Below are 13,412 nucleotides of genomic sequence, written 5' to 3' on the forward strand. Positions count from 1 at the left end.
CCAGTTACAATCATACTGCATTCCTGGGTAAACACAATCTTTCGACAGCACTCCAGAATTCAAACAGCACATATTTTGAGTCTCTGGACATTCATCTGTGACTCATTTTCCTTTTGAGGGCCAACCGGGTGGATTAGAGAAAAGTGCTATGAGCTACAGAAACTGGAGCTCTGAGTTCAAGATTAGGTATCTCCTCACAAAAGCTATGACTGCGAGAACCAAAGCAGTTTTGCTCCCATATTAGAGTGGGCGAGGTAATGTCTTTTATTGGACCAACATGAAAGAGACAAGCTTTCGAGCGACAAAGAGCTCTGCAACACTAGCTCCCATATGTCAGTGGTAAGAAGTTTTACATTCTTCAACAAAATACAAGACGACAGTCATCTCAGACAAACAACAATCACGGGGTCTAAAAAGTATGTTTGTCTGCCTGGGCTATAGGAGAGAAAAATAAATGAAGGTAGAATCACCTAGGAGTCCTTCTTTCTCAGAGCCCAGATTTCAGCTGTAATTCAGCAAGCTAGTTAAGCATGTGCCTAATTTAACTGCAGTGGGACTACTTATGTGTTTTGTGTGAGAGGATTCCACAGGGTGCAGTATATAATGATATCTGTATGGCTTTCAGGGGAAACAGAGCACCAGGATGAGGCGGCCAAAAAAACAAGGAACCAAAAGAAAAAGAAACTCTCCTTTGCCCTTATTGTGTCCAGTCTCCAAAATCATATATTGGTTCAGATGAGAGCTTACACTCATATTATTTACTAAACAGGTGGTATTTATTAGCATCTTACAATGCAGTGTTGGGTAGAAAACAGAGAAGCACTAATTCCTCTTTGGAATGGGATATTTTCTATCTTTTTTGTTATTATTTTTGTTGCTGTAACTAATTTATATATTTATTTGTACAAAGTAAGCCCAGTTAGTGAAAATTATTTTATGCTCCCTTGCCACTATACCAACAAAATGAAATCCAAGTTGCTGCATGATGTGACTTGTAAACCATTTGTGCTGAAATGACTGCCAGGAAATGGATGGAAAATCTTTATCCTGAAGAAACACTCAAATAAAACGCTAGCATAATCTGAAAATGTTCACTGAAAGTGAGAGTTGGGTTTTTAAAAATTCTCAATCTCTTCAGCTGATCCCAGTATAAACAATTTAGTGCATTAGCAGATAAACTGTTTTTTTTCCCCTCTTACTTTGAGCAAATCTGAAAATAAGATTTTTTTAAAGGAAAAAAGCAAAATGAAACAATTTTGTTTGCATTTTAGGGAGGAAAAAAGTCAGCAGCTCTGCCATCTAATCTAAGCCACACGTTTTCAAAAAGACTACTACGAGTATTTTACAAACACTAGTTTCTTGCCAGTTTTGCTTCATTTTTTTGGAGTTAGGTTACGATTTAAAATCTTTACATTCGCAGCTCGGGCTAGACACTGTGATCACAATTGGATGTGCTCATCTCACTTTGCTTTCTGATACCCAGCAATTCATAGATATTTAGGCAATCAGCTGGCAACAAAGAGGCATATTACCAGATTCTGAATACTGACTAGCCTATTTTTTCTTTATATAATGTAGCCCCTACCATTTTCATTTGTGGATCCTAATAGACACCTGTCCCTCTGTATAGGGCACGTTTGCCTACACTAGAATTTAGTGTCCATTTTTCTGAACCACAGAGAAAAGCGACAGCTCATTTACTTATCCATTTAACTCTAAAATTACATAACCATATCAACCCCTCTTCTCTCTTCAACCCTCGCTGCATCTCTTGTTATCACAAAGCCTATTCAAAAGGCTCCCAAGAGCCAAGACCAACAGCAAGACAATCTAATTTAATGTGAAACTGAAAGGCTGATTCATTCTTCCCCATCCGAAAAAAAGACCAAACATGATTCTTTCTAGTGCTGTTATTTCAGATCTGTATAACTTCTTGGTTTGACCACAGCTGGGACTAGTGTTCTGCCCCCTAAACATGTGTTACGTTATCCTGAACGTTTTATTCATTTACTGGAGGAGGTATCAAGAGATTTCTTCTTTAAATGACAGCCCGATGCCCAGGGGACTGACCTGCCAGAAGAATTCTTTAGCATTGTGTAAGTAACTGGCTACCACTGAAAAACTGCTTTGAAGTTACTCATTTGCGGCACCCAATGAACTAGGGCTGCGCCAGTTCTTTTTACTGGATTACTTTCATAGCAAGCTCTTTTTGTCCATCTGAAGAGTTCCTTTGTGACCAAAGAATGTAGATGTATCTTGGGACTGATTTGATACCTCAAAAGATGATTCTTGTAGCTTATCTTGCTGTAAGCTCTCTGCTGAAGGAAATGATGCAGAGCTCTCATGTCACTGGATCAGAGTGATAGCTCCTACAATGTACTTCTATCATCTGACTGTGCATGGTATTGCTTTTATGTACGGTATTCCAAACCATACCCCTACAGTGTAGGGTTCTTGGTTACCATATTTTACCATTAGAGAAAGGAAAACTCCCCTCAAAGACTGAAACTTCAGGCCACATCTTGGTTCCACTGAAGTCAATAGAAGATCAGGGGGTAGGAGGGGGAGGGGGTTAAAAGTTTTATTCATGTCCTGGATTTTAATGGAAGAAACAATGCATAACAAATGACATACCACATCACTGAAACACAGATAAAGTCAAGTATCAGAGGGGTAGCCGTGTTAGTCTGGTTCTGTAGAAGCAGCAAAGAATCCTGTGGCACCTTATAGACTAACAGATGTTTTGTAGCATGAGCTTTCGTGGGTGAACACCCACTTCTTCGGATGCAAGCACTGCTTGCATCCGAAGAAGTGGGTGTTCACCCACGAAAGCTCATGCTACAAAACATCTGTTAGTCTATAAGGTGCCACAGGATTCTTTACAGATAAAGTCCATCATCTAGACTAAAATGTGTTAGCTAACATGTATTAAGAAACGTGTATCAAACACCATTTATTACCTAGTTTAGACAAAGACAGTGATGCTTAAAATCATGTTAGATGGTCATGTTATAAACGAGGCTCCCCACTAGGTTACAGCATAATCAGCCTACGTGATTTTAAAGCACTAAACAACATCTATGCTCGGTGCTAAGGAGTGTTTCCAATTACGTTAGGCCTGTTCTATATTTTGAAGTTGTATCAGTATCACTATTTGAGTGAGGGATATGATTTACTAAAATAATTATACCAGTAGAAGCCCTAGTGTGGACATCATTATACCAGCATATAATGGTATAGCTTATTTTTCTTCCCGGAAATAAGCTATACTGGTATAAGCACTTTTATACTGGTACAATAGTATCCACTCTAGAGGGACTGTACCACATTAACAATATAAATATAGTAAAAGTGGTACAATTTTTATGTGTAGACAAGCTCCTAATCTAGACAGACCCTTTGTCTACAGTAAGGGCTGAATCGTGTTTAAAGCCATGTAAATACATATTAGCTAATGAGTTTTTAACACCACCCATTTTAGCAGTCTGGACAAACCAAATATTAAATGTCACCTCTTTCGATTTCACCCAGGAGTGCTGACAATGGGCTAATACAGGCAGGTTTCAATGCATTCTTGCCTTAGCAAATGAGTTCTGTTCCTTGGGCTTCTGATCCCTTGCTTCTGTTCCTCTGGCAGAGTTCATGACTACAGAAGAATCCTTGATTAGCTTAGTACATGGCTTTTTCCTTCTTTTATAGACTATTTTAAAAAACCTACTGGCAACTCCCCACAATTTCAGATGGATGCAGTTTCCATTTATGGTTCAGTGGAAAGAGATATTGGGGCTGTGACTGTTTCTGATTGACATATAAACAGTTATTGCAAGTTCAAGGAGAACCTATCACCCTCACCCCCCTCCTTTCTTTAATACTTCCAAGAGTCTGATCCAGTGCCCACTGAAGTCAGTGGAAAGATTCCTATTGTCTTCAGAGGACTTTGGATCAATCCTTAAGAGACGTTCTATAGGCAATGAAAAAACAAAACAGCACAGTGACTTGCCAGTCTGCACATGTCTGTAGCGCAGAAGATACTTCCCTCTGTTTAATAACATGTTGATATGATTTTCTGTTTCTTCCTGTCTTCATTCATGCTGAAGCAGGAAACCAAACTAACATTCTGTCATGCTTTACAAATGTGGTAAGGTTCTCTCTTGCAGTTAACAATTGTACTGATATTGGCTGGGTGAAATCTTGTTATAGGCGGAGTTAAAATCTCTTTAAACTGATGTGTGAATGACTCCCCCATTTAAGAGAGATCGGGCGGGTGAAGAGTAATATATTTTATTGGACCAACTTCTGTCCTGAAGAAGAGCTTTGTTTAAGCTAAAAAGCTTGTCTCTCTCACCAACAGAAGCTGGTCCAATAAAAGATATTACCTCACCCATCTCACATCCTGGGACCAACATGGCTACCACACTGCATCCCCCATTTAAATCAGTTGTACTAAGAGACAGTTAAGGGGCCAAACCTAAAACAAAGCCTAACAGAGTCTGTCCAGAAACTAGTACCAGTGGGTGAAGGGTTTAACTGGGTATTCTAACCAGGTGCAGGCATAGGGAGTTTGGGAGAGGACACAGAGAAAATGTGAACAGGTAAGAAAAGACCAAGTGGGAGAGAGAGAGCCTGAAAAAGCGTATCTGACCCTGGAAGAAGCTGGGAATAGGTTTTTTGGGTCAGGGGTGCAGGCTGAAAAGACTTTGGTACTGTGAGCAAAATAAGCTATTTCCTGCTATTTGATCCCCTCTGAGTTCACAAATGCAGGACTTTGTCCATTCTTTGTGCATAAACAAAACTGCATGAAAGAAATACCTATCACCAATTTCTACTCCCAACTGGAACATCCACAGGGTCCAACATTTTGATTAGCTGCTCGGGATGAAAAGGGGCAACAGTAGCAATGGATTACTTTTTATCAACAAGATCTGGATGAATTTATAATATAAAATATGTAAATGTAATGTATATTACTTTTAGTTTTTTTCCTTAGCAACCCTACCTTTCCTGTCCTAAGTATAAGTGAAACTGTCCTAGTAGATATGGCACTCAGGATGGCAAAGGGAAACAATAGAGCTAACAAGCAGAACACAAAACCAAACTAATACTGCTGTGAGAAAGTAACAACAATACCTAACAGGTAGCACATTTAATCTTCAATGCACTTATAATCACTCACTCACTAATTATCACAACTGAGAAGTATGGGAGTAAGAAGTATAATCCACATTTACACATATGGAAAAATGGCAAGATTAAGTGTGGGATTTTCAAAAGTACCAATTATCAGAGGGGTAGCTGTGTTAGTCTGGATCTGTAAAAAGCAACAAAGAGACCTGTGGCACCTTATAGACTAAAAGTACCAATGTGATTTAGGAGCAAGACAATAGGACTTGTTCTCTTAAATAACTTCAGCACTTTTTAAAATCATACCATAATCGGCTGCAGGGCCGGCTCCAGGGTTTTTGCCGCGCCAAGCAGGAAAAAAAAAAAAAAAAAAAGCAGCCGCAATCACGATCAGCTCTACCGCCACCACTTCAATCTTTGGTGGCAATTCAGCGACTGGTCCTTCGCTCCGAGAGGGAGTAAGGGACCTGCCGCCGAAGAGCCCGACGTGCCGCCCCTTCCCCGAGGCCGCCCCAAGCACCTGCTTGCTCAGCTGGTGCCTGGAGCTGGCTCTGATCGGCTGGCCCAAGGCGATATACAAAGAGAGTCAGTATAACAACTGGAATTAGAATTTGAGAGCTCCCGGCGCACTATCCTCTGCTTAAACAACCAGTCCATGCCTCAGCCCTACTAATCAGTCATTATGTAATTCAGAGCCAATCATCAGTAATAGATTATGTTTACAAAGTAACCAAAGCAACTACTCAATCCTAACTGGAAAGCTATTTTTCTTCACACACACACGTGATCTAAAATGGAGAGGGTTTAAAAGCACAGTTATAACTCTCAGGATCCATTGACTATATTAATATAGGGAATAGAGCATATTACTGACGGTAAAATAGCATTCTGAAACTTACCACTGAGGTAAGAGCCATCTGAAAACTGTAGATTCGTGCAAGGCCAAAGTCAGCTAATTTTATCTGCCCACTGCTTGTCACGAGGATATTTTGAGGTTTCAGATCACGGTGCACCACTCGGTGTGAATGAAGAAAATCCAGCCCTCGCAACAGCTGAAGCATCATGTCCTAAACACAAACAGTAAATAGTAATCAACATAAGGTGGCAAATAAAGTCTCACATCTGCAAAATGAAGTTAAATAACTATTGACTTGAATATGTGTACAAGAGACAAAAGTGGCTATTAACATAAAACAGACAGGATGTTGCTAGAGCCAGCTGATTTGAACAGGTGTACTTACAAAGGTAATTATAATTTCTAGTTGAATTATTTGAACAAATTATTTGATGTTAAGAAATAGAAGTGTGAAGACCAATCAATACATGTTAAAGAAATTATAGATCAAAATTCTGTAGTGTAGCAAAAGCATGCACATAAACCCCCAAAACAACTTCAAGAGCAAATTATCTAGGTCAGAGGCTGGCAAAGCAGCTGTTCTGCACTCAGACTTAAGCCACTTAGTACATAACTGAAGGAGAAGGATGCCCATCAAATAAATGTGTGCCTGGTCCTTTGCCACTGAAGTCAATGGGAGCCTTAGCACTGAATTGGGCTCTATATGAGAATACTAACCCGTAGCTAATTGGCACTGTCAAAACTGTCATTTTATATTCAATCTACTGTATAAAATTTACAAAATATGTCAGGGTCTGTCTTTTGCTCTGTGTTTGTGTAGCGCCTGGGCACAGTGGGATCCTGGTCCATGACTAAGGCGGCTATGCACTACGGCAGGGGTAGTCAACTATTTTTTTTTGTCAAGGTCCAAATTTCTTGGTCAAGGTCTAGTCAAGGTCCAGACTCCAGAGAAAATAATAAAAAACAATAACAATAATGATAATAATTACTAAATAAAAAGATTTCACGGCCTGTTCAAAAGCGTCTGGATTTTGGTCGCGGTCCATCTATTGACTACCCCTGCACTACGGTCACACAAATAATAAGGTTTCACTTTTTTGCTTTCCATATAACATAGTTATAGTGACAATATTTTATAACATTTTCAGTGTTAAAAAGAAACTTTTCTATTGGTGTTCATTAGGCATTGTTTTGCAACAGTCACAACAACACAAAAGCAAGGAATCAACCAACAAATACTTTTCAAAACACAAACACTAGAAATCCAAGAATTTAAAAATTCAAGGGAAAGCATCAACAAAAAAATCACATCTGAAAACTGTGTACCTAGCATTGCTACAGGTAATGTCTAAGGTCACTAATAAGTAAAAGGAATACATTTTTCAGGTTCTTTATTTTGTGCATTTGTGTAAGTCAGTTTCACTGTCTTGGTGGTCCTATATGCCCTTCCCCAGGCCCTCCATGAGGGTATTTACCAGTGACATTAGCAACAAAAGTGAAACTGAAGAAGTAGATGGGAGGAGTATATAGAGACAAAGGGGAGGAGACGTGAGCTTAGCATGCTTAGTGTTGTTGCTCTGGGGTGCACCCAAAAGTCCCTTCTAAACATAATCAGGGGAGCAACCCCCCCGCCCTGACATTTTAAAAAAAGGATACAAAACTTCAGTGCATACTGCTGAAAGGTAGCACTATCAGAAAATTACAATGATGACCACCCACAATTACCACTTCTCCACCAACAGTCATAAGAAAAAAGAATAATCTGGCTAGAAACCCTACAAGGGACAAAACCACACTCTTGACCATTATACTGATGGCTTCAGGAAAAAAATTGACTGTGAAATGCTTAACAAACATCATATCCACCACAATCTCTCCACTACCAAGAGGACAGCTACACAGTCCCTGAAATCCAACTACCAAATAGTGATCAAACCAGCAGACAAAAGAGCCACCATCATAGTCTTCAACTGTGATGACTACATTAACAAGGCCCAGTGACAGCTCTCTGATATCACCTACTATATAGCACTCAAAGACACCACACCACCACTACATTTTATCTAGGAATTTAAGGATATCATCAATCTTTCCCCAAAAAAACTCCAAGAGAAACTCCACAACCTCATCCCACATGAACTCCTCAGGGACCTTCTACATGCTTCCCAAGGTGCACAGACAAGGAAACCCAGGCAGACCCATCGTATCTGGCCACAGAACTCTTACTGAAGGAGTATTGGGACTCACAGAAACCAACGTCCAACCACTCACCACACAAAGGGACAACTTCCTCCAGGACACAATTGACTTCCTCTAAAAATTTCACAACAGTAACAGGCTCCCTCAGAACACCATTCTTGCCACCATGAATGTCCCAGTCCTGTACACCAACATCCCTCACGATGATGGCATTGCTGCCTGTCTCAAATATTGACAAGATAATGAACAATCCAGAGACATCCACCCCAAACAATAGTCAAATTCCTCCATTTCATCCTTACCCATAACAATTTTACATTCAACAACACTTTGTCCAAACCATGGGAACAGCCATGGGTACCAAGATGGCTCCCCAATATACCAATCTCTTCATAGACCATCTTGAAGAAAAATGTCTGGACAAATGCACCATGAAACCAATGATAAACCTGAGATATATCAATGATATTTTCATCCTCTGGACAGACAACCTAAATTCCCTTACAGATTTCCACCACAACTTCAACAACCACCCCCTGTCCCTTAAACTCTCTCTAGAACACTCTCACACTAGCATCTGCTTCCCGGACACCATGATCAGCTTCAACAATGGAACTCTACAGACAACTATATACAAGAAACCCAGAGGATCACTACACCTACCTCCACAGATCCAGTAACCACCCCAAACACACCCAGAAATCTGTTATCTACAGCCAGGCATGCAGATACCACAGAATATGCTCCGAGGACAAAGTTAAAGACCTTAACACACTTAAAACCATCTTCACCAAACAAGGACACTACACCAAAGAAGTAGATTGCATCATGGAATGGGACACCCAAATACATCAAGAAAACCTGCTTCAATACAGAAATAAAACTCCCTCCGAGCACAGATCTCTATTTGTCACCTACTACCCCATACTGGAACTCACAGGAAGTATCAAACAATTACCACCCATAACAGATGGGAACCCCATCCTGAAATAAACCTTTCCTGAACCCCTTCTTCTGGCCTTCAATCCCCCACCCTCCTCCCGCAACTTCTCCAAGCTCATCATCAGAAGCAAACTCCCCACAGATCAGGACACACCAACTCAAGCGGCATCAGACCCTGCCAATACAACAGATGCAAAACCTGTAGACATAACTCTACTGCTACCATGATCAACATCCTCCTGCTACCCCCACAACACACCTTTCAAAATCTACAGGTCCTATACATGCCTAGCACAATGAGTGCTGTACCTCATCCAGTGCACCAAATGCCCCAATAATAACTATGTGAGTGAAATCACACTATCACTATGCCCTCACATGAACTCTCACAGAAAAATGATAGACAAAAATACCACATCATCTGTGGGTGAATACTTTTCACTGAACAATCACTCTATATCTGACCTCTCAGTCCTCACCCTTAAAGAGGAGCCGGCCCTGGACATAATCCTCTAGAATGGTTTAAATAAACCAATTTTTTTTTAAAAAAGAGTAATCTTCATTAAATTCTATAGCTTTTAGAGTAATTTCTATAGACATTTATTTGTTTCATCCATATTAAATTCTTTAGGAATTTTTCACAGTGGAATCTTCTAACATTAGGAAGCATGGGCATGCTGCAAATAAGGTGACCTAAACATCCTTAACCTTACTCTTACTCCCTGCCAACTGTTAGCTTGCACATGCATCACACCTTCCATGTCAAATGGAGACCTTTTGTTGAATGTGGTTTTGATTGAAGTTTTGAACCTCTGACCATAAGATATCCAAAGGCTTGTCTACACAGAGGGATAAAGCACACTAACATTTGTACATTAATTGGTCTGGGTAGACTGTTGTGCTGTTTGAAACAGTATTATGTTAAAGCGTGCTTCAGTGCACACTAGCAGGATCTACACAGACCAATTAATATGCAACACGTTAATGTGCTTTAGAAATCACACCCCCATACAGTGCATTACCCCACCATGTTGCCAAGCTCTGTGGTTACTGAATCAACTTCTGTTTGTGTGGTTTCTCTTTGTAGTTGAGGAATTGTGGAGAAAATGTGACTACGATTTTGTGCATACATATCTATACTATAATCGATAAGTTTTATATTCTGTCACTCTGTGCTTGCACAGCCTGATCCAAAGCCCAATGGCCTTTGAGTCAATCTCCTAGGAGATAAGCTGCTGATCCAACAAAGCACTAAAGCACATAGTTAACTTTAACCACATACATAATTTTTTTGTCTAAGTTACCTAATTTTATTCCGGCTCCATATCACCAGATATGGTACATGTTGTGCATTTAATGGATATGAGAAATGGTCTCTAGAGGGTCCTTCTTTCTGCACATCTACATGCCCCAGGTTTTTCCAGGTGTGCAAACTAATTACACGGTCACTGAGAATGTCAAAAATGATTTTTCAAACACTTATAAATCTTTATTTTGCATTCTTCCTTCAAACTCAGCAAAGACAATTCTCCTCCACAAGTATCAGTTATAGGCGATGTCTCCTGTTTCAAACATCAGATGCTTTTCTTTCAGCCAGGACTAAAAAAGGAAGCATTAGAATGTTTTAAAATGGAAAAGAGAATTTTTTTTCCATCTCCCACATAACTCAGAAATGGATACATTTCTTCAAATTACCTCCCTCTGCTAAAAAAATCACAAGGAATGTGTCAGTTGAAAGGGATTTTTTATCCTGAAGTTATAAAAGTGTCTAAAAATAGTGTAATTATTACAGTTGTCAGTGTCAAATGAATTAAAGAAGGAAAAAGTATTATATACTTCAGTCCATCTTCCAACTAAAGCAGGATTTGTCCATATAAGATATTTTCTAGTGTTTTTTCCAGTTTAGTTTTCATTCTAAACAGCTCTTTGTTTATGCTATGCCTGTGCTCCTTGTTATTTGCAAACATATGCGTGAATGGGTTTCTATTTACACAAATCTTTGGGGAATAGATATTTTTATTACCTGAATTCATCTGTGAATAGAGGAATTTTGTGACAAAGTAATATTTGCTAATCAGTATTTGTTATTGTCCTGCTTCTAAAGTTTCAGCCATCCAGTCAGGGAACAGAAACAATACCATGTGACATATGTCACCAGCTATATAATCAGGTGAGTGTTTGATGAACAGTTCATAATTTGACATTTGTTTGCATAAACTCTTGATAGAATAATTAGTAATAGTGAATAGATTTGTAAAAATCAAAGGTGATTAGCAAACAGAAAGAGAAAGAAATTTGCAATGAATATTTTTCCCAATTAATTGTTTTACCAGTTCTTCCCCGGGAGACTATTCTAAGGTCTACTAGACCTCACACAAAGCACATGAAAGTAGACTCCTTGCAAGAGGTCCCCTGTCAACTTCAAAGAGTAGTTTGTAGCATGTTGTTTTACTTTTCCCCACAAAACTTTCCTGTGGCATCTGGCCACAGCATAAATTCTATTACTGGTCAAACATTTTTCAAAAGATTGTTGAAAGTGTTATAATCACCATGTTGCCAGACAGCATGGAGATGCTTGTGTTGACAGATAACTTGGGAGAATGATTTATTATGAGTAATAAACAATTATCTACTGAATTTATATAAATTCATCTTTCCTAGGATATTGTGTATTGCAAACACAGACTATAATAGTGTCTGTTGCTGCAGATTTGCAATTCCTACTACCATCAGATCATATTACAGAAGTTGCCATGATGGTTGCTAGAGTTAAGGTTGCATACACATTTCCACTTTAACCTCCTGCTTTTAGAGGACCATAACTACCACATTTTTACCATTCATGTTAGTTTTATAGGTTTGGTTTCTACTGAAAGGTATTGGTTTTTGTTTGTTTGTTCTAAGATTCAGCAAAAATGATTTAGTTGTTTTGGGGAAGAGTAAAAAATTACACTTTCATCACACAGAAAAATGTAACTTTTTTTTAATTTACAATCCTATAGTGGAAACAGTGGGAGGCAGAAAGTTGAAATTTGCTGTGGAAAGAACTCTTACTGAGGAGACTTTTTTTTTTCCATGTTCCACTGAAAAATCAGTGTTACTTAGACCAAACAATGAGACTTTGAAACTAAACCCAGTTTTTCCAACATACAGTGCATTTTACACATGATTTTTCTGCTAAGTTCATAAAGCACCTATTTGGGCAACCCTTACTCAGGCAACTGATATAAATTGTACTACTCGCCTGAGGAATTCACCAACAAGAATAAGGGTTGAATGTCATGTCCAAAGGATGAAGAATATTTCTCAAATAATGATAACACATCATGAATTTTCCTGTAATAGATATAAAAGTGATATTTCTATGTGTAGCATCCTTTAGTACTACTCTATGTATGCTAGAGTAGGTCATGGGTGAGTGAGTGTTACAAGTCCTCTCTGCGCAGTTTGGCTGAGGATATGAGTTGTTACTGCCCCCAGCTATAGAGCCTTGACTCTTTAGTTCAAGGTGTAGCAGCCCAGGCTTTTAGATATGGATTTCTCTGGGTCAGTCCCCTGCGTGTTGGCCAAGAGGGCATCCATCACACCAGCATCCCTGAAAGCTGATCATAAGATAAGCAGAATTTACTGTGCACTTACATGCCACAGATTATAAAGCCAGAAAAAAAAACAAAAAAAAACATTATGATCATCTGGTATGACCTCCTGCATCACACAGGTCCTAGCATTGCATCCAGTAATCCCTGTACCAAGTCTATAACTTCTGGTTGAGCTAGGTCATATCTTTTAGAAAGACATCCAATCTTGATTTGTGAATGTAAAATGACAGCTAATTTACAACATCCCTAGGTATGTTGTTCCAATGGCTAGTTACCCATACTATTAAAAAATTGTATTTTATTTCTAGTCTGAATTTGTTTAGCTTCAGCTTCCTGCCATTGGATCTTGTTACACCTTTGTCTACTTGGTTCAAGAGCCCTTTACAGTAACTCCTCACTTAAAGTCGTCCCAGTTAACACTGTTTGGTTATTAGGTTGCTGATCTATTAGAGAACATGCTCATTTAAAGTCATGCAATGTTCCATTATAAGGTTGTTTGGCTTGCCCCATTCCACCTGCCCGGCGCTCCAGCCAGAAGTGCACAAGCCCCCGACCCCGCTTCCTGGCAGGAGCGCAGGGCAGGTGGAACGGGGCAAACTCTCACGCCCTGACCCCGCTACCCGGTTGGAATGCAAGGCGGGCGGAGTGGGGCAAGCCCCTGTGCCCTGACCCCACTACACCCCTGCCTCAACCAA

The 13,412-nt window shown here is 39.5% G+C and overlaps 1 protein-coding gene across 3 annotated transcripts in view; it reads right to left on the bottom strand.

The window, feature by feature from the left end:
* Positions 1-13,412, bottom strand: part of CDK6 (cyclin dependent kinase 6) — a 177,556-nt gene that overhangs the window by 85,727 nt on the left and 78,417 nt on the right. For all 3 annotated transcript variants that reach the window (XM_039522421.1, XM_039522422.1, XM_039522423.1), the window contains one exon: positions 6,021-6,188. In XM_039522421.1, coding sequence (XP_039378355.1) covers positions 6,021-6,188 — 168 coding nt within the window. The remainder of the gene's footprint in view (positions 1-6,020; positions 6,189-13,412) is intronic.

This window comes from Mauremys reevesii, linkage group 2 (assembly GCF_016161935.1).
Source record: "Mauremys reevesii isolate NIE-2019 linkage group 2, ASM1616193v1, whole genome shotgun sequence".
NCBI classification, from domain to species: Eukaryota; Metazoa; Chordata; order Testudines; family Geoemydidae; genus Mauremys; species Mauremys reevesii.